We start from the raw sequence: 21,259 nt of genomic DNA on the forward strand, positions 1-21,259 counted from the left end.
GGGCATGGCTATGAGTTGTGTTACGCACCAAATCCAGCATATTAGAGCCGGGTATTACAGTTCCTTTGAAAATAAACTCACTTTTATCATTCCACGATGTAATATTTGTGTTTTGCAACATCTTGTTTAGTAGAAGTTCTGCATTCTTTTTATATCGTGGATTTACATGACTTACAATTTCATTGACAGCGGGGCTTTTATCAACGGGTGAATTTGACAATTGTTGGTGATCAGATTCTGGAGTGTTAATGATCTTTAAAGTTGATAGCTCCTTAGCATCTTGTTGAGCATGAACCAAGTATCTTTGCAGTACATCACTATATTTTTTAATTTTCACGTCATCCGGCATGTCACGACGCTGTAAAATCTCAATAATTTCACCATCAAGACGTTGGATAACGCTTTGGCGAATGTCTGTGATAGGGGGCCGAAGTTTGATTAGCTCCTGCTTGGGAACAAGATACATTTTCTCGGTATGTTCCATTATTTGCCGGTAAGCAGGCTTGTTATTATTGGGATTGCAAAGCCTAAAAGAGGACCTATAAAGCCACCAGTCTGCTTCAGTAGCTGCTTCTTTTTCTTTATGCTGTGAGATTTATTACTCATGGATTTTATAGCTTTTCACCATTTTTTTAGTATATTTTTTTGTCGCTCTTTCAGAGGGATTCGACCTTTTAAGATGTTTAATGCAATCTCCCCTATAGCTGTAATTAAATCATGACTCGCATTGCACAAAATAGATTTTCTGATAGAAGGTGGGGCCTTCACCAGTGTTTTTAAGAGCTTCCAGTTACGCCGTATTCTCTCCGAGATCTTTACAACACTATGGTCGCAGTGTAGAATGTCTGATTTTGTTTAAAATTCACTTTTTAGAAGTATTTTTCTTTTGAACATACACAGCTGGTAACGCTGAAGGAAACAGGTCCGTCCTCAAGCGAAGGTCCTCAGGGGTATCCGCTCTTAAGTCTAGCAACAAATACCCATAAGGCACCCTCTTGGCATCCTCAAAAGCTTCTAAGAAATAGCGTGTTTTTCCTGGATACATTTGTCACGCTAGTGTTACAATTTGAAATTTATCCCGAGGGTTATTAAAAAGGACCATGTACTTTGTGTTTAAATTTATCGTGCGGCTTTTCTTTCCTTGACAAAATATGTTTTGTACCAGGTAGAAAATGCTGAGATTTCTGTGGTGGACATACTTGGTAAATGCTTTTTCTATTTCGCAGTTATCACTAGCACTCTTCATTTTTCTCATAAGCCTGATAATATTGTTTGGTTTTATTCCTGCTGGCAGAAACTATATGATGAAATCTCTCTTTCTTTTCCCTTCATCAGATTTGTGGAGGGTCTGCCGCATACATTCGTAGATGAATTATTCCCTCCTGAAAAGGTAAATTTGACTATTGTTGACGATCTCATGGAGAGTGCTAATGATAACTGCGAAATAGAAAAAGCATTTACCAAGTATGTCCACCACAGAAATCTCAGCATTTTCTACCTGGTACAAAACATATTTTGTCAAGGAAAGAAAAGCCGCACGATAAATTTAAACACAAAGTACATGGTCCTTTTTAATAACCCTCGGGATAAATTGCAAATTGTAACACTAGCGCGACAAATGTATCCAGGAAAAACACGCTATTTCTTAGAAGCTTTTGAGGATGCCACGCGGGTGCCTTATGGGTATTTGTTGCTAGACTTAAGAGCGGATACCCCTGAGGACCTTCGCTTGAGGACGGACCTGTTTCCTCCAGCGTTACCAGCTGTGTATGTTCAAAAGAAAAATACTTCTAAAAAGTGAATTTTAAACAAAATCAGACATTCTACACTGCGACCATAGTGTTGTAAAGATGTCGGAGAGAATACGGCGTAACTGGAAGCTCTTAAAAAGCACTGGTGAAGGCCCCACCTTCTATCAGAAAATCTATTTTGTGCAATGCGAGTCATGATTTAATTACAGCTATAGGGGAGATTGCATTAAACATCTTAAAAGGTCGAATCCCTCTGAAAGAGCGACAAAAAAATATACTAAAAAAAGTGGCGAAAAGCTATAAAATCCATGAGTAATAAATCTCACAGCATAAAGAAAAAGAAGCAGCTACTGAAGCAGACTGGTGGCTTTATAGGTCCTCTTTTAGGCTTTGCAATCCCAATAATAACAAGCCTGCTTGCCGGCAAATAATGGAACATACCGAGAAAATGTATCTTGTTCCCAAGCAGGAGCTAATCAAACTTCGGCCCCCTATCACAGACATTCGCCAAAGCGTTATCCAACGTCTTGATGGTGAAATTATTGAGATTTTACAGCGTCGTGACATGCCGGATGACGTGAAAATTAAAAAATATAGTGATGTACTGCAAAGATACTTGGTTCATGCTAAACAAGATGCTAAGGAGCTATCAACTTTAAAGATCATTAACACTCCAGAATCTGATCACCAACAATTGTCAAATTCACCCGTTGATAAAAGCCCCGCTGTCAATGAAATTGTAAGTCATGTAAATCCACAATATAAAAAGAATGCAGAACTTCTACTAAACAAGATGTTGCAAAACACAAATATTACATCGTGGAATGATAAAAGTGAGTTTATTTTCAAAGGAACTGTAATACCCGGCTCTAATATGCTGGATTTGGTGCGTAACACAACTCATAGCCATGCCCTTACTGGCAGGAATTTACCAAGTGGCTGGAATACATTTATGCACGCTATGGCCGAGTTAAATATGCCATCCACAGTTGTGGGCAATTCCGCAACTAGAGTCCATTTAGATAAATTAAAAATGCCCATGAATGAAACTGATGGCGTGTATAATCCTCGAGCCCTATCCACCCCCAGTCGGGCGATCCGTCCTTTACACTTCTCACCATTAGGTATCACACAAGGGCCACTGATGCCTAAAAAAAAAGTACTGTTCCATTACTACAGTCCATGTGGCTCACTATGTAACATTGGTTCTGTTCAATTGTAATGCATTAAATTATTATATAAGAAATGTGATGTATATATTTATAATATTAAATATACAAATTGTTATATATGAATGTAATGCTTTTTGTAACACTTTATACTGTCCTGTATTATATATATTTTGATTTGATTAACTGCAGTGCAGTGTGATAAATAAAATGTAATTGAATGTACTTCTAAAATGACAGTGTAAATGTCAAATGTAATGCTTTATAAAATGTATTTGATTGTTGTTCAATAAACACTATTATATTTTTCATAAAAATGGCGTCTCTCATTTTTATTTACAATTCGAATAAAATGTTTCCTTTATTAAAATATTCACCATATAAATAATACACCCATTGCATCGATACTAATTAAAGTATAAAATGTCTATAAAAGGCAAACATTTGATTCCTTTATTAAAATATTGGCCATATACATAATATGCCCAATGAACCGATACTAATTAAAGTATAAAAAGGATATAAAAGGGTCCTTTATTGGTCATATAAAAGCGTATCAAACACAACCTTTTATATCAAACAATAGCGATTGATCTAAAAGTGATTCAATCACGATCCTTTTATTCTACTTTATTAAAAGTCCTATAAAAGAGAAAATAATTGGACATATAAATATTTTGTCCTATAATACCTTTTTATATACAATTTGATATCAAATTGTATAAAAGTGTATCAAACACATACCTTTTATAACAATTTGATATCAAATTGTATAAAAGGGGCGTGTTTGATACACTTTGATAGGGGCGTGGTACCTGTCAGATTTCTTTTTGACGAGTAATACAGCCCCCTTACTACTGATGCCTACTAGAGACAAGCCAAGGTTATGAAAAATTTTTGAATTTAAGTATGTCACGTTCTTGCTTTAGTACTTCATTTGTAAACCTGCCAGACGAAGGAGCCTCTGTGCTCTGAAAGCTGCAAAAATAACTTTATTGGCCAACTCTAAAAATTATCACTCTTAGAATACTTTTGTCTTTTTGGGCATGAAGGTATTTACATATATTTTGGTGGCATGTTAGCCATAAAAATCTAATAATTTTTTATTGTACAACATCATAACTAGTGATGCGCTAACATACTCATAATGTTATCTGAGCATGCTCTGGTGTTAGAGTATCTCAGGCATGCTCAAATAATGTGTGTGAATCACCGAGGCTGCATGATTCACGGCTGTTCAACAGCCACGACACATGCAGGGATTGCTTGCTCGTTAGTGTGTTGTGTGTCTAATAGCCACAACATACTGTACAGCCGCAGGTACTCAAGCATAATATACAGTGAAGGAAATAATTATTTGATCCCTTGCTGATTTTGTCAGTTTGCCCACTGACAAAGACATGAACAGGCTATAGTTTTAAGGGTAGGTTAACTTAACATTGAGAGATAGAATATCAAAAATAAAATCCAGAAAATCACATTGTATAAATTATATAACTTTGTTTGCATTTTGCGGTGAGAAATAAACATTTGATCCCTTTCCAACCTTTAAGAGTTCTGGCTCCTATAGACCAGTTTAGACACTCCTAATCAACTCGTCACCTGCATTAAAGACAGCTGTCTTACATAGTCACCTTTATAGAAGACTCCTGTCCACAGACTCAGTCAGACTCTAACCTCTACAACATGGGCAAGACCAAAGAGCTTTTAAGGATGTCAGGGACAAGATCATAGACCTGCACAAAGCTGGAATGGGCTACAAAACCATAAGTAAGACACTGGGTGAAAAGGAGACAACTGTTGGTGCAATGGTAAGAAAATGGAAAAAGTACAAAATGACTGTCAAATTAACATCGATCTGGGGCACCATGCAAAATCTCACCTTGTGGGGTATCTTGATCATGAGGAAGGCGAGAGATCAGCCTAAAACTACACGGGGGAACTTGATAATGTTCTCAAGGTAGCTCGGACCACAGTGACCAAGAGAACCATCGGTAACACATTACACCGTAAAGGTTTAAAATCCTGCAGTGCTCACAAGGTCCCGCTGCTCAAGAAGGCATATGTGCAGGCCAGTCTGCAGTTTGCCAGTAAAGCACCTAGATGATTCTGTGACTAATTGGGAGAAGGTGCTGTGGTCAGATGAGACAAAAATTGAGCTCTTTGGCAATAATAATAATAATAATAATAAATTTTATTTCTATAGCGCCGACATATTCCGCAGCACTTTACATTTCAGAGGGGATTTGTACAGACAATAGACATTACAGCATAACAATAATCACATACAGTAGATTATAACAAATACCAAGAGGAATGAGGGCCCTGCTCGCAAGCTTACAGTCTATGAGGAAAGAGGTAGACACGAAAGGTGGGTGGTAACAGTTGCCCTGATTGTATGGACCAGCCATAATGTTAAGTGTGTAACAGTACAGATGCAGAGGGCTAATGGATGCATAAAGCATGTGGGAACATGATGCGGGAAATCTGGTTATGGTAAAACTTTCGGCTGTGCCACACAGGGATAGATTAGGTTAATGTGTTGAGGCGATAGGCCAGTCTGTATAAATGTGTTTTCAGGGCACGCTTAAAATTGTGGGGATTGGGGACTAATCGTATTGACCTGGGAAGTGCATTCCAAAGAATTGGCGCGGCACGTGTAAAGTCTTGGAGACGGGAGTGGGAGGTTCTGACTATTGAGGATACTAACCTCAGGTCATCAGCAGAACGGAGGGCGCGGGTAGGGTGGTATACTGAAACAAGGAAGGAGATGTAGGGTGGTGCTGAGCCATGGAGGGCTTTGTGGGTGAGGGTAATAAGTTTATACTGAATTCTGGAGTGGATGGGTAGCCAGTGTAATGACTGGCACAAGGTAGAGGCATCGGTGTAACGATTGGTGAGGAATATGATCCTGGCTGCAGCATTCAAGACAGATTGGAGAGGGGAGAGTTTGGTAAGAGGGAGACCGATTAGAAGAGTTACAATAGTTGAGACGAGAATGAATAAGAGAAACAGTAAGAGTTTTTGCAGAGTCAAAAGTAAGAAAAGGTCGAATTCTAGAAATGTTTTTGAGGTGCAGATGACAAGAGCGGGCCAGTGATCGAATGTGGGGGGCAAAGGAAAGCTCGGAATCAAGTATGACCCCAAGACAGCGGGCCTGTTGCTGGGGAGTAATAGTGGAGCCACCCACAGAAATAGCAATGTCGGGTATAGGTACATTAGTAGAGGGAGGAAACACCAGGAGTTCAGTTTTTGACAGGTTCAGTTTCAGATATAGTGAGGACATGATATTAGACACAGCGTTTAGACAATCGCCGGTGTTTTCTAGAAAGGCTGGCGTGATGTCAGGAGAAGAAGCATATAATTGGGTGTCATCAGCATAGAGATGGTACTGGAACCCAAATCTACTGATTGTTTGACCAATAGGGGCAGTGTACAAGGAGAAGAGGAGGGGGCCTAAAACCGATCCTTGGGGGACCCCAACAGTAAGGGGAAGGTGAGAGGAGGAGGAACCGGCAAAAGATACAGTAAAGGAGCGGTCAGAGATAGGAGGAGAACCAGGAGATAATGGTGTCCTTGAGGCCAATGGAACAGAGCATAGTGAGGAGGAGCTGATGATCCACAGTGTCGAATGCTGCAGAGAGATCCAAGAGAATTATCATGGAGTAATGACCATTTGATTTAGCTGTTAGTAGATCATTAGAGACTTTAGTGAGGGCAGTTTCAGTGGAGTGTAAAGAGCGGAAACCGGATTGGAGAGGGTCGAGAACAGAGTTTTCTGAGAGATAGCGGATAAGACGGGAGTGGACCAGGCGTTCCAGGAGTTTAGAGATGAAGGGAAGATTAGAGACAGTCTATAGTTAGCGGCACAGTTTTGGTCGAGGGATGGTTTTTTTAAGTAGTGGATGTATGATGGCATGCTTAAATGAGGAGGGAAAAATACCAGAAGAGAGAGAGAGGTTAAATATTTTAGTTAGGTGAGGGGTGACAGCAGGGGAAAGGGACTGGAGGAGATGTGACGGAAATGGGTCACTGGTGCAAGTAGTTGGGCGAGAAGATGCAAGGAGCCTGCTTACTTCTTCTGTGACTGGTTCAAAATCAGAGAGTGAGCTAGATGCAGTGGGGGAGGGAGGACAGTGCATGGTATGAGGTGATTGGGAGATAATTTCCTGTCGAATCTGGTCAATTTTTTCTTTGAAGTAATTGGCCAGATTGTCAGCTCTGAGCTCTGTGGTTGGGGCCTGTACTCTTGGATTGAGTAGAGAATGAAAAGTGTCAAAGAGACGTTTCGGGTTATTTGACAGTGAGGTGATGAGAGTGTTGAAATAGGTTTGTTTGGAGAGGTGAAGGGCAGTGTTGTATGTTCTAAGCATAAACTTAAAATGGATGAAATCTTCGTGTAGATTGGATTTTCTCCACAGACGTTCGGCGCACATGGAGCACCGCTGCAGGAAACGTGTTTGCACCGTGTGCCAGGGTTGTCGCCGTCTGCGTTGTGGTGTTCTATTTATAGGGGGTGCAAATTCATCCAGGGCACTTTGAAGTGTTTCATTGTAATGCTTCAGTGCAGAATCAGGACATGAGAGGGAGGAGATAGGGGCCAATGAAGACTGCAAGTTCTTCATAAGTTTCTGGGTGTTAATGGCCTGTATGTTTCTATAAGTCTGGACAGTGGGGGTGACCTGAGCAGCCTGGCAGTTCTTGATAGAGAATGAAAGAAGATTGTGGTCAGAGCGGGAGAGGGGAGTTTGCAAAATCATCCACTGCACAAAGCCGAGAGAAGACCAAGTCGAGGGAGTTTCCGTCTTCATGCGTTGGAGAATTAGTAAGCTGCGAAAGGCCAAATGAGGAGGTTAGAGATAAAAGGTGAGTGGCAGATGGTGAGAGGGGAAGAGCAATGGGGATGTTGAAATCTCCCATGATGAGGGTAGGGATGTCACAGGAGAGAAACTGTGGAAGCCAAGTGGCAAAATGATCCAGGAACTGATGGGAGGGGCCGGGAGGACGATACACCACCGCCACTCGCATGGAGAGGGGGGTGTAGAGTCTGACGGCATGGACCTCAAAAGAAGGGAAGACTAGTGAGGGTACTTGAGGGATAACCTGAAAGGTACATTTTGATGATAGGAGCAGACCAACGCCTCCACCTGCTCTATTGTCTGATCTTGGGGTATGAGAGAAGTGTAGCCCCCCGTATGAAAGTGCAGCAGCAGCGGTAGTGTCTGACTGCTGGATCCAGGTTTCAGTAAGTGCCAGGAGGTTAAGAGAATTAGAAAGGAAGAAGTCATGGATGAAGGAGAGTTTGTTACACACTGAGCGAGAATTCCAAAGTGCACAACTAAGAGAGACAGATGGCAGGCAGGGAATATTAATCAGATTAGAGGGGTTTCTAAGTGTAGCAGTTGGGGGGTTTCACTTTCTATAACATGGGGGACCAGGGTTGGGAGCAATGTCTCCTGCGACTAGGAGAAGGAGGATAGAAAGAGTGAGCAGATGGTTAAGTGATTTGTGAGAGCGTCTCTGATGTTGAATGGTGGGACTGACTGGATCTGTGCAATTTAACAATGTGAAAAGAGCGTGAGTGCTATACATAGGAGAGGAAAGAAGCGAGGGGCCAATATGGATGGAGTGTAGAGAGTTAATGCCAGGGCAGTGGATGTGTGTGAATGCAGCGGCCAGGATATAAATTACACAAATGCATATGGTATATATTTGTTGTACTCCAAATGTACAGGGAGTAGATGTATATAAATGTCTTACCTGTCTCCTGCCCTGTCTAACTGCCATGTTATATAACTGCCAATAGTACTTTGATACATGTACTTCGATTACATGTGCATAAATGCCCCCTGCATAAATGATCCCCCTAGCTAGGTCTGAATATATAGGAGGTTAAGGCTAAGTTTTGGTTTTTTTTGTTGGCTCTCTCTCTTCTTGTTAATCAATCACACTAAATTGAGACACCAGGACCCAATAAAATGTTGTGGTCAAATAAACACATGTCCAGCACTACATGGATCATAAAGCACTTTGAAAAGTTTCTTGACCTCACAACATAAGGGGACATTAACTCAACTCGCCATATTTGGTGGAAGAGAAATGCTGCCTATGACTCAAAGAACACCATCCCCACTGTCAAGCATGGAGGTGGAAACATTATGTTTTGAGAGTGTTTCTCTAAGGGCACAGGACTACTTCACCGCATCAATGGGAGAAAGGATTTTATGGTACATGGCTCCATCCAGAGTGACAACCTCCTTCCCTCCACCAGGACATTATTAATGGGTCATGGCTGGGTCTTCCAGCTAGATAATGGCCCAAAACATACTGCCAAGGCAACAAAGGAGTGGCTCAAAAAGAAGCACATTAAGGTCATGGAGTGGCCTAGCCAGTCTCCAGACCTTAATCCCTTTGAAAACGTATGGAGGAAGTTGAAGCTCCGAGTTGCCAAGTGACAGCCTCAAAATCTTAATGATTTAGAGATGATCTGCAAAGAGGAGTGGACCAAATCTCCTCCTGACATGTGGGCAAACCTCATCATCAACTACAAAAAACATCTGACTGCTGTGCTTGCCAACAAGGGTTTTGCCACCAAGTATTAAGCCTTGTTTGCAAGAGGGATCAAAAACTTTCTCAGTGCAAAATGCAAATACATTTATATAACTTATAAAATGTGATTTTCTGGATTTTATTTTTGATATTCTCTTTTTTTTCTTTTTAATGGTCTTTTTATTGAATATTGAAGGTATAATAACACCAACCAGAATAATAAAAGACAAATAAAGCACATGAGGGTGTAATGTATAAATCATTAATGTACAAACAAAGCAAGTATCAGAATTAGAAATGGGGATAGAAACAAGAGGGGGGGGGGGGGGAGAGTGAAAAAGAAAGTGAGAAGGAAGGAGGTAAGAGCTTCTCTCTCTCAATGTTAAATTAACCTACCCTTAAAATTATAGACCGTTCATGTCTGTCAGTGCACAAACTTACAAAATCAGCAAGGGATCAGATAATTATTTCCTTCACTGTACGAGCGCACCCATGATACTCGGATAACACCCGAGCATACTCGAATAGCACGTTATCTGAGCACGTTCACTCATCACTAATCATATCTCCTGAAGTCCAAAATACGGCATCTTCTGTAATGTAGCTTCCCCATACCCGCTTAGGCTTGTGGTCACCATAAAATTTAGCGTTAATCTGTCACTTTTCAGTCCTTCTCTAACTACTTACGAATTACATAAAATTGCATACTCATTCACAGCCCAAGTGTGTCACCGTTAATGATTACAGCTCTTGTCCTGTAGTAACACCTTGTAACTTTGAACACAAAACATAAAACAAATATGACCAGAAGATAACTGAACTCATTGATTGACCTTTCCCATACTAAGATAATAGTCCAATTGTGGGCAAAACAAAATGTAAACTCAGACTTTGTGACACCATGAGCGATGTTAGATTGTATCCTCTCCTGACCGCATATTCTGCACCACAAATTAGGAAGAAAAAAAAATGGAATACTACCGTGTATAAATCAGTGACATTACTGATCAGAGCAGACGAAGAAGCCAACTACTACTGCTAGAGTTTTCAGTCCACATTGCGCATCATTTATTTTATTATTTATTTTATTATTTTACCTTTTTCGCTTTAAGAGGCTTAATCACATATGTAGAAAAGGCTGTGCAAACATGTTTCTGGCTACTTATAAATGGATCTTCCACTGCAACTTTAATGCCGACCTGAAAATTAAAACCAACCAGTATAATCAATGCTCATGTCTTATTTCAAATTACTATTTAAAATCGTGAAAAACCAATAGAAAGAGCAGCTTTACCTCCATGCTCGTGTTGAAGGCTCTGTTCACTTTTGCCTTAATGCAAATTTGCTGTCCGATCCTAAAAGAACAAAGTCCACCATGGTTAAAAACAGAATAAATCCTAGAAGGAGATTAACAAACTGTATAGTTGACCTCAAATTAGAATATTTACTGTTCTGAAACCAATTTTTTTTTTCCTTTAATGTAAAGCAACTGGATCGCCCCATGCCAGGGCCGTGGGGTACTCGGAGGCGGGCCCGGTGGATTTCAATGGGAGATGTCACGGTAGCTGTGACCCGGTCCGTGGCCCTTGGCGTCCATTGTAAAAGGGGGTTAAGTGATGTTGGAATAAAGTTTATGAGTGAATGATTCATGACGCCACCTGTGGTGTTCGGCAATGAAGATGTTAAGCCGACGCTGCAGACAGATCCTCTGGGACAGATTGTGTGCTGCAGCAATGATGGTGTAGCCCTACACAGGTAGGGCTGTAGTCCCAGGGCAGAGAAGATGAAGAAGATAGGTGTTGAGGGAGAGGGTGTAGTGTCTGGCACGGAGATGTAGCAGTGCCGACCGAGTCGGTTGGCGCAGTAATAAGCAGAGGACACCAGGGCATGTAGTTCCAAAGCTTTACTCACAGTCTGTTGAGCATACAGGTGCCCGCCTCGGTGCCGTGTCCTCTAGGTCAGGGGCTCAGCCAACTTCCAGGCAAGATGAAGTACTCCCTTCCAACACTCCGCCAACATATGTGCCTTTTCTGAACGTCTCCCTTTTGCGCCTATAGTGAAGTACCCTCAGTACTGAGATACACTGGAGTTCCTCCTGTCAGATGTTCCTTTGAACTCTACTTGTACGGCAGACAGCTGTAGCCTGCTTTGGGGACTCCTTGCTACCAAGTCCCGGCTCACTATCGTTGCTGTTGTGCCCCCAAGTCTTGTGTGGGAATAAAGTGGTGACAACTTCTATTCCTCCGGTGTCTGCTGCAGGACCATTAGTATCCATACAACCTCGGGGACCGGACCCCAGCCTTGCGCTGTGAACTTGGGAAGGGTTCTGCTCTAACCCTAATCCTTAGTCCTCCTCTCCTTACGTTCCATACTAATCCTTCCTTCTTATGGAGAGAATCAGGCTTTCCATCAATGTCTCTTTCCTGCGTCAGAGGACCCAGGTCACTGAGGTCGGCTGCAGCACTTCCTTCATCCATCCCACTCAGGGGATCTTCACTCCTCCACTGACTCTGTCAGACTGACTAAATCCTAAACTCTTCCCGCTCTTTTGGTGCCAACTAACTCCACCTGCCTTCCAGCACGCTTCATGTTCCAAGCAGGGAGCCACCAAAAGGTGCTTTGCTACACTACTATGTTGTGTGGGATGCAGGTGTTGGAGTGTGGTCAGGTGTCTCCACATTACCTGAATGGTGGGGTACCACACCTCAGGAGGAGGTGCAGTACACCTCTGTGGCGCCACACAACTCTGCAAGGGATGTTAGTTAAAAACGAACCACAACTTCCCTCACAAAAAAAAAGGTAGGAATTTGGGCAGGCAGAGAGCAATCAGCAATGAATGCAGGACTAAACTGTCTATAGGTTTGCAAAAGAAGGGAGGTACTGGGATAAACTTTTGTGTAAAAAAGGAAAAAAAAAAATTAACAGCAAAATGTAAGGGCTCAAACATCAGCTTTTTCACATAAACACTCAGATATAGGGCTAGGTTGGAACAAACTTATGACAAGGCATGGTGTACCTTACTCCAATAACTGAAGTAAGATTTGTGCAGTAAGATTTGTGGCACAGTGCAAGAAAGCGCATGACCTATCAGATGTGAATCGGACATTTGTGTACGGTTTGTCATTATTTAGGTCAAGGATACACAGCTGGGATGGGAGGGGGGTTGTCACGCAGATCCCACCACTGTTACCACTTTGTCACAGATGACACCAGAGAGATCACCCAGATCTCACTGCTGCCACTAGTTTGCCAGGTGAACGCAACTCCGATGCCTCCAATCATAAGGACAATTACGCAATTGAGTGACAAGTGATGGACGAGGCCGCAGTTGCTTCCACTACTAGACAGTTAATGGGAACTCAAACTGAGGTATTTCAAAGAAAAAATTGACCATATCCGACAGGAAATTATTTCCCAATCACATCATACCATGCACTGTCCTCCCTCCCCCACTGCATCTAGCTCACTCTCTGATTTTGAACCAGTAACAGAAGTAGTAATCCGGCTCCTTGCATCTTCTCACCCTACTATTTGCACCAGTGACCCCATTCCATCACATCTCTTCCAGTCCCTTTCCCCCGCTGTCACCACTCACCTATCAAAAATATTCATCCTCTCTCTCTCTTCCGGTATCTTTCCTTCTTCATTTAAGCATGCCATCATACAACCAATATTTAAAAAAAAACATCCCAATGTGGGGAGGTTGAACTGACGGACAGGTCTGCCTGTGGAGAGAGGCAGAGGGATAGCGCTGAGATACAGAGAAAGGGGTGTCATGTGGTAGTTTGACCATTAGAGGGCAGTGGGGAGTGTAGGAGAGAGTGACTGTGTAACTGCCATGGGTCAAAGTAACAGCCATAGGTCAAGGTAACTGTCAGGTGATAGTGGGCGGAGCTACCAGGACAGGGAGTATAAAGGCTGAGGGAAGGTTCTGGAAGGTCCTGTCAGCCAGGGGCGCTCACTAGAGAGGAGGATCTGCCGTAGGGAGAAAGACGGTAAAAGCCTTCAGAGAGTAACTGACAGTGGAGACGGTCACGGGGGGTGGCCCAAAAGGACAGTAGCCGCAGACGGAGACGGTCTGGGGGTACCAAGTGGAAGGTGTACTTTGAAGGGTGAAACGCTGTGGTGGAAGTGCCTACAGCAGCCACGGTGGGAAGAACAACAAAGGACACCACGACGGTGAAACTAAGAAGTGAAGATACCCAGGTCTGTGAGCAAGAGAACAGTGAAATTCCTGTGATGAATTGCGGTGGTCGTCAGAGAGGCGGCCAATAAAAACGGACCTGTTGAATATAACTCCTGTCTCTGTCTCGTGTCTGTCGGCAGCAAGAAGCGGGTCACCCCCCATTCCTGTTGGATCAGCACCTCCCCTCGCCTATCCTACACCTCGACCAAAACTGTGCCGCTAACTATAGACCTGTCTCTAATCTTCACTTCATCTCTAAACTCCTCGAACGCCTGGTTCACTCCCGACTAATCGGCTATCTCTCAGATAATGCTCTTCTCGACCCTCTACAATCCGATTTCCGCTCTCTACACTCTACTAAAACTGTCCTCACTAAAGTCTCTAATGATCTTCTAACAGCTAAATCTAATGGTCAGCACTCCCCTGCTAATTCTCTTGGATCTCTCCGCAGCATTCGACACTGTGGATCATCAGCAACTCCTCACTATGCTCCATCAGCCTCAAGGACACCGTTCTCTCCTGGTTCTCCTCCTATCTGTCTGACCGCTCCTTTACTGTATCTTGCTGGCTCCTCCGCCTCTCATCTTCCCCTTACTGTTGGGGTTCCTCAAGGATCGGTTCTAGGCCCCCTCCTCTTCTCTTTGTATAATGCCCCTATTGGTTAAGCAATTAGTAGATTTGGGTTACAGTACCATCTCTATGCTGATGACACCCAATTATACACTTCTGATTTCACACCTGCCTTTTTGGAAAACACCAATGATTGTCTTACCCCTGTCTCTAACATCATGTCCTCCCTCTATCTGAAACTGAACCTGTCAAAAACTGAACTCCTTGTGTTTCCTCCCTCTACTAATGCCCGACATTGCCATTTCCGTGTGTGGTTCCACCATTACTCCCCAGCAACATTCCCGCTGTCTTGGGGTCATACTTGATTCAGAGATTTCATTCACCCCCAACATCTGATCACTGGCTCGCTCTTGTTGTCTTCACCTCAAAAACATTTCTAGAATTCGACCCTTTCTTACTTTCAACTCTGCAAAAACTGTCTTATTTATTCTCATCTGGACTATTGTAACTCTACTAATCGCTCTCCCGCTTACCAAACTCTCCCCTCTCCAATTTGTCCTGAATGCTGCAGCTAGGATCATATTCCTCACCAATCGTTATACTGATGCCTCTACCTTGTGCCAGTCAATACACTGGCTACCCATCCACTCCAGAATTCAGTATAAACTTATTACCCTCACCCACAAAGCACTTCATGGCTCAGCACCACCCTACATCTCCTCCCTCGCCTTAGCCTACCACCCTACCAATGCCCTCCATTCTGCTAATGACCCGAGGTTAACATCCTCAATAATTAGAACCTCCCACTCCCGTCTCCAAGACTTTTCACATGCTGCACCAATTCTTTGGAATGCACTTCCTAGGTCAATATGATTAATCCCCACAGTTTTAAAATGTGCCCTAAAAACACATTTGTTCAGACTGGCCTATCGCCTCAATGCATTAACCTAAATATCCCTGTGTGGCTCATTCAAAATTTTTACCATAACCAGGTTCCTTGCATCATGTTCTCACTTGCTTTATGCATTTAATAGCCCTCTGTCTGTACGGTTACATATTTAGACTGTTAACTGGTTCATGCAGCATCACAGGAACACACGATTCTTACACTATGGCTGGTCCGAATAAAAGCAATTGTTACCATCCACCTTTCGTGTCTCCCCTTTTCCTTATAGATTGTAAACTTGTGAGCAGGGCCCTCATTCCTCTTGGTATCTGTTTTGATCTATGTGTTTAATGGTATGCTGTAATGTCTATTGTCTGTACACGTCCCCTCTATAATGTAAAGTGCTGCGGACTATGTTGGCGCTATAGAAATTAAATTACTATTTATTATTATTAACTGGGTGTATGGTATGTACACCTCTGATTCCAACGCATGAAATAAATATATATACCCCCGTACGGTCACTGCCAGCTTCACAGTAACAAAAAGAAAGAACTACTACTAGCTGCCACCACCAATTTTTTATACACGCAGATTGGACACCCGTTACAGGCAGCCTATAGCTTCAGGGGTGCGGTTTACAGAGCATGAGGAACAGAGCTATTAAATTTATACTATTTAATCTAGAAAGATAGGCAGTGTTTATAAAAATATACAAGATGAAACAAAATGGGAACAGAACAACAAAATATATACAATTACATAAAATAAAAAGGAATAACGAAAGAAAATTACTAAACCTGGTCACGGAAATGGCTCAGGGCTTAGCAGAGGGAGGCACTCCAGTAAAATGGACAGAACATACAAGCAGCGGCACTTTCCAACAACTGAAGAAGACCCAAAGCCAATTTCTGCTTTTTATTAGCACTAAAGTACATCCACATATCTCCCCTTCTCCCCTTGATGACCTCATGTGGGAGCCGTTTCTGGGATGTGCTCAGCCCTTCAGAATTTTTGGAGATCCCCAACTTACAGGATATTTTCACTCTTGGATGCTCCAGGCCAGAGATTTTGGCATCATTTGTTATTGTGATTTTACCTTTACATAGAGACCAAATATGGCAGGTATAACATTATCTATAGGATGGTATTAAGTTAGTGGAGTTCTGCCAGCAATTATGGTGATATTAGGAAATGCATTCTGTTCATCACTTCGATACAAAGTTCAGTTTTCTTTCAGCATAGAAAGCTCTTTCCTGGTGTAGGGTTCTAGCAGGTTCTCAGGATGCAGTGACGAGACAGGGTATGACTTGTATAATACACTTTTATAAATTGAAGCCACAAGGGCTATACTGAACAGAAAACGGGGGAACAAGCAATCTGTCCTCTCAGGGACTCAATGAACTAAACAGTACTTTTTGTGTAACTGCGAGTAACCCGGCTAGTCCGGGTGACGGAGGCCAGATTATGGCCAAACTATAACACTTATTTTCTAAAGTCCACTTATCCTTCCATGCGTCGCTCGGGATTGCAGATGCGGCTGCTTAGAAGTCGTTGATGCGGCTGCCTTGACGCCTCAATCTTCCGGGAAGGTTTGGGCTCGTCGGGACCTGAAGAAACTGTACCGGTGGGGCGCAACAGGCCCTGGAGAAACAATGCCGGTGGGGCACAACAGGCCCTGAGGAAACGGTGCCGGTGGGGCGCAACAGGCCCTGAAGAAGCGGTGCCAGTGGGGCGCAACAGGCCCTGAAGAAACGGTGCCGGTGGGGCGCAACAGGCCCTGAAGAAACGGTGCCGGTGGGGCGCAACAGGCCCTGAAGAAACGGTGCTGGTGGGGCGCAACAGGCCCTGAAGAAGCGGTGCCAGTGGGGCGCAACAGGCCCTGAAGAAACGGTGCCGGTGGGGCGCAACAGGCCCTGAAGAAACGGTGCCGGTGGGGCGCAACAGGCCCTGAATAAACGATGCCGGTGGGGCGCAACAGGCCCTGTAGAAACGATGCCGGAGGGGCGCAACAGGCCCTGAAGAAACGATGCCGGTGGGGCGCAACAGGCCCTGAAGAAACGATGCCGGTGGGGCGCAACAGGCCCTGAAGAAACGGTGTAGATGGGGCGCAACAGGCCGTGAAGAAGCTATGCCGGTGGGGCGCAACAGGCCCTGAAGAAACGGTGCTGATGGGGGAGCAGTAATGACGCAGTCTCTAAATATAACCGATCACCAACCTTCTCTTCCACCCACTGAGGTTCCTTGACTGCATTCACGGAGGCCTCCACACCACGGACTTTCCCCACGGTGACAGCCATCCACTGCTCCTGCTCTCAAGCACGTGCCCGACTTCCCACCTCTGAAAAATCTATTCGGGGATTCATTCTGATCTGTTCCAGCAGTGCCTGTTTGACTAATGGATCTCGCAAACCAGTCACCAGTAGGTCACGTAGGGTAATTGGGTCACCCTCCCAGGGCTGTGGAGTACTCGGTACCGGGCCGGTGTCAGGAGGTTGTGTCACAGCGGTGGCGGTGACCCGGTCCGTGGCCTTGGGCGCCCAAGTAATGGTGAATGTAGTAGTTTGTGACGCCACCTGTGGTGTTTGGCAAGTAAGATGTTAAGCCAACGCTGCGTGCAGATCTGCTGGGACTGATGGTGTGATGCAGCAAAGATGGTGTAGCTCCCCACAGGTGGAGCTATAGTCCCAGGGCAGTGTAGGTGCAATGAATCTGGAGAAGTGCAGGATGGTGTGGATGCTGGTACCCAGATGTAGCGGTGTTGAAGGTGTTAGCGACGAAGGAATGGAGGACACCAGAGCTTGCAGTTTCAAAGCTTTACTCACAGTTTGTGGTACACACTGGTGCCTGCCTCCGTGCCGTGTCCTCCGGGGTAGAGACTCAATCACCCTCCCGGGCAAGTCAGGGCTCTCCTCTCCAACACGCACGCCAACATGTACCTTTCCTGAACGACGACTCCAATGCGCCTTGTAGTTACCCTGGAATACCTCCTGTCTAGATGTCCCTAGAACTCTACTTGTATGACAGACAGCTGTAGCCTGCTCGGGGATGCTCCTGGATCCCTGCTCTCTATCAGTGTTGCTGTTGTGTCCCAAGTCTTGAATGGGAGTAGTGCATTTACAGCCAACTACTCCACTGGTGTCTGCTGCTGCTGCAGAACCATAAGTGTCCATACAACCTCGGGGACCGGGCCCCGGCCTTGCACTGAGAACCTATAGGCAGGGTTCCTATCCAACCCACTCCTCCTCTCTGTTCTCTTTACTCCTTCGTATGGATGCTTAGGTTACAGTTCTACGTCTCTCTCCTTCTCCTCGGACCCGTCCTCAGACTCTCCTGACTGACTGTCCTTCACCTGACTCCCCTAAGGGACTGACCTCCTGTCAGACTGATCTGAACTCCACTCCACTCCAACTGTAATTCTAAACCTTCCCAACCTTTTATATGGATCTAAACTCCACCCACCTCCCAGCACATCTCGTGTTACGAAGCAAGGACACACAAAAGGTGCTCTGCTGAACTATCCTGTGTGCGGGTGTAGGTGTTGGAGTGTGGAGAGGAGCTCCCAACTTACCAGGATGGTGGGGCACTACACCTTAGGAGAAGGTGCAGTACCTCTGTGGCAACTGAGCCTCAGGGGCGCCACATAATGTCAACAGGTCCTGCCCCTACCCCATCCTTTCTTTCTATAGCCATATGCAATTCTTGGAGGACATTCATATACTCTGTGATAGTCTCCCCCTCTACTTGCATCCGACTAAACAAACGGGTTCTTAACTCTCCCACATCAGTAGGGTCCCCATGGGTCTGTTCTACTATCTGTAACACTTTCAAAAAAGTGTTGCAGTAACCTGGAGGTTTCAACATCATTGACCTCCGCGCCTCCCCGTCCAGTGCCACCTCAGCCTCCAGATCAGGGGTCATTGGGTGCATCCGAAAGAGCCCCCACATCTGCTCTGTCCAGCTCCATAACATAGTATTGGAGCCGGAAAATCTAGGCAGGTTGTTCAGCATGGCCCCCAATGATATGCTGGTACGGGGACCCTCATCATTTGTAGATTTTACAGCTCTACCCTGATCTGGGGCACCACTGTCTGTGCTCGGAGACTGCATCCTGCCGACTACGCCAAGTGTAGGGTTTTAGCAGGTTCTCAGGATGCAGTGATGAGACACGAGACAGGGTATGACTTGTATAATAAACTTTTATAAATTGAAGTCACTAGGGCTATACTGAACAGAAAACGGGGGAACAAGCAATCTGTCCTCTCAGGGACTCAATGAACTAAACAGTACTTTTTGTGTAACTGCGAGTAACCCGGCTAGTCCGGGTGACGGAGGCCAGATTATGGCCAAACTATAACACTTATTTTCTAAAGTCCACTTATCCTTCCATGCTTCGCTCGGGATTGCAGATGCGGCTGCTTAGAGGTCGTTGATGCGGCTGCATTGACGCCTCGATCTTCCGGGAAGGTTTGGGCTCGTCGGGACCTAAAGAAACTGTACCGGTGGGGCGCAACAGGCCCTGGAGAAACAATGCCGGTGGGGGACAACAGGCCCTGAGGAAACGGTGCCGACGGGGCGCAACAGGCCCTGAGGAAACGGTGCCGGTGGGGCGCAACAGGCCCTGAAGAAACGGTGCCGGTGGGGCGCAACAGGCCCTGAAGAAACGGTGCCGGTGGGGCGCAACAGGCCCTGAAGAAACGGTGCCGGTGGGGCGCAACAGGCCCTGAAGAAACGGTGCCGGTGGGGCGCAACAGGCCCTGAAGAAACGGTGCCGGTGGGGCGCAACAGGCCCTGAAGAAACGGTGCCGGTGGGGCGCAACAGGCCCTGAAGAAACGGTGCTGATGGGGGTGCGGTAATGACGCAGTCTCTAAATATAACCATTCACCAACCTCTGCTCAGGGTCCCTGAGCAAACCGGACGGGGGCCTCTACTACCACCTGTAGTGAGGTGGCGCCCCCTGGGGCCGGTGATGACAGGGCCGCAGCTGTGGGAGAAGGCAGGGGGGCAGTGTCCTGACCGCTGTAAAGGAATGGTCTGTCGTCGCAGCGGTCACCTGAGGTAGCCGCCTTGTCACAACAGGGTGGGAAGCAGCGGGAATGGCTGTAGGTGACTGTATGCGGGGAGTGGCCGCCGGTGCAAGTCTCTCACGTGTCACTAGTCGGTGAGTCCGCAGCTTTCCTTTCACAGGCCCCTATCGGTCTCACCACAACACACCGTCTGCTCCCTCGGTCCTCTCTGTCTCACACGGCTTCCTGTCTGTTGTCCTGCTCTCTCTCAACTGCCACTTCAGTGCGCCCCCTGCTCCTTTTAAGCTTGCCCCGCCCCCTTTTCCCTGACAACTTCAGTCAAGTCTTTCCTTTTACTGTCCTCCCAGCATGGTTCCCTCAGGAACCCTGATGGCGGTCCCCTGGGTACCTGTCCTTTCACTGTCTGGGAGTCCTCCTCCCCACACTGGGAACAAATGAGGCCCTGGACTAATCTGCATCAACAGATCTTAAGCTTACTTTCATTCTTCCCCAGCAGATATCCTGTTTTAATCACCTGTCCACAGTAGGGAGTCTCTGCTTCAAAGGTTGTTTCAACGGTTTCTCTCCCTAGCTTTAATTAATCATAATTTTCCCTCATCGACTAATTTAACAATTCTATCACCTATATGCCCATATCAATAGGTCATATACGACCCAGGGAGTGACAGATTCCCATTAATGTAAGTAGGGCATGTCCCCTTCCTGGATCTTACATTTTCCTGACAATTTACCATCCCTGTTTCCGGTTTTTAAAGGGAATCTGTCAGCAGGGTTTTGTTATGTAGTCTGACAGCAGCACGAGTTACCAGCAGACACTTATTCCAGCAGTGTATCACTTAAGTTTATTGGGTGCAGCAGCTGTGATACAAGCACAGCTTTCTCAGCTGCAGATCTAGCAGAGCTGAGTTGTTGAGCCGAGTACATCACAGCTTTCTGCTGATAAAACACTGATTGTAATGAAACAGCAAGACACAGCCCAGTAAGTGGTTCCCATAAACAAAGTGCATAAAATTTAAATGCGCTAATTTATAAATTGTTTTTATTTATTTAAATGGGAACAGCTGATAGTCAGGTGTACCGGGTGTTGCATCCCCATCCATCAAATATTGATGACTTATCC

The 21,259-nt window shown here is 45.0% G+C and overlaps 1 protein-coding gene across 2 annotated transcripts in view; it reads right to left on the minus strand.

Moving 5' to 3' along the window:
• Positions 1 to 21,259, minus strand: part of ACOT12 (acyl-CoA thioesterase 12) — a 76,004-nt gene that overhangs the window by 41,350 nt on the left and 13,395 nt on the right. For both annotated transcript variants that reach the window (XM_073582057.1, XM_073581971.1), the window contains 2 exons: positions 10,764 to 10,824; positions 10,567 to 10,668 (listed from right to left, as the gene is read on the minus strand). In XM_073582057.1, coding sequence (XP_073438158.1) covers positions 10,567 to 10,668; positions 10,764 to 10,824 — 163 coding nt within the window. The remainder of the gene's footprint in view (positions 1 to 10,566; positions 10,669 to 10,763; positions 10,825 to 21,259) is intronic.

Source organism: Dendrobates tinctorius, unplaced genomic scaffold (assembly GCF_039654945.1).
Source record: "Dendrobates tinctorius isolate UK_male_01 unplaced genomic scaffold, ASM3965494v1 ptg000003l, whole genome shotgun sequence".
Classification (NCBI taxonomy): Eukaryota; Metazoa; Chordata; class Amphibia; order Anura; family Dendrobatidae; genus Dendrobates; species Dendrobates tinctorius.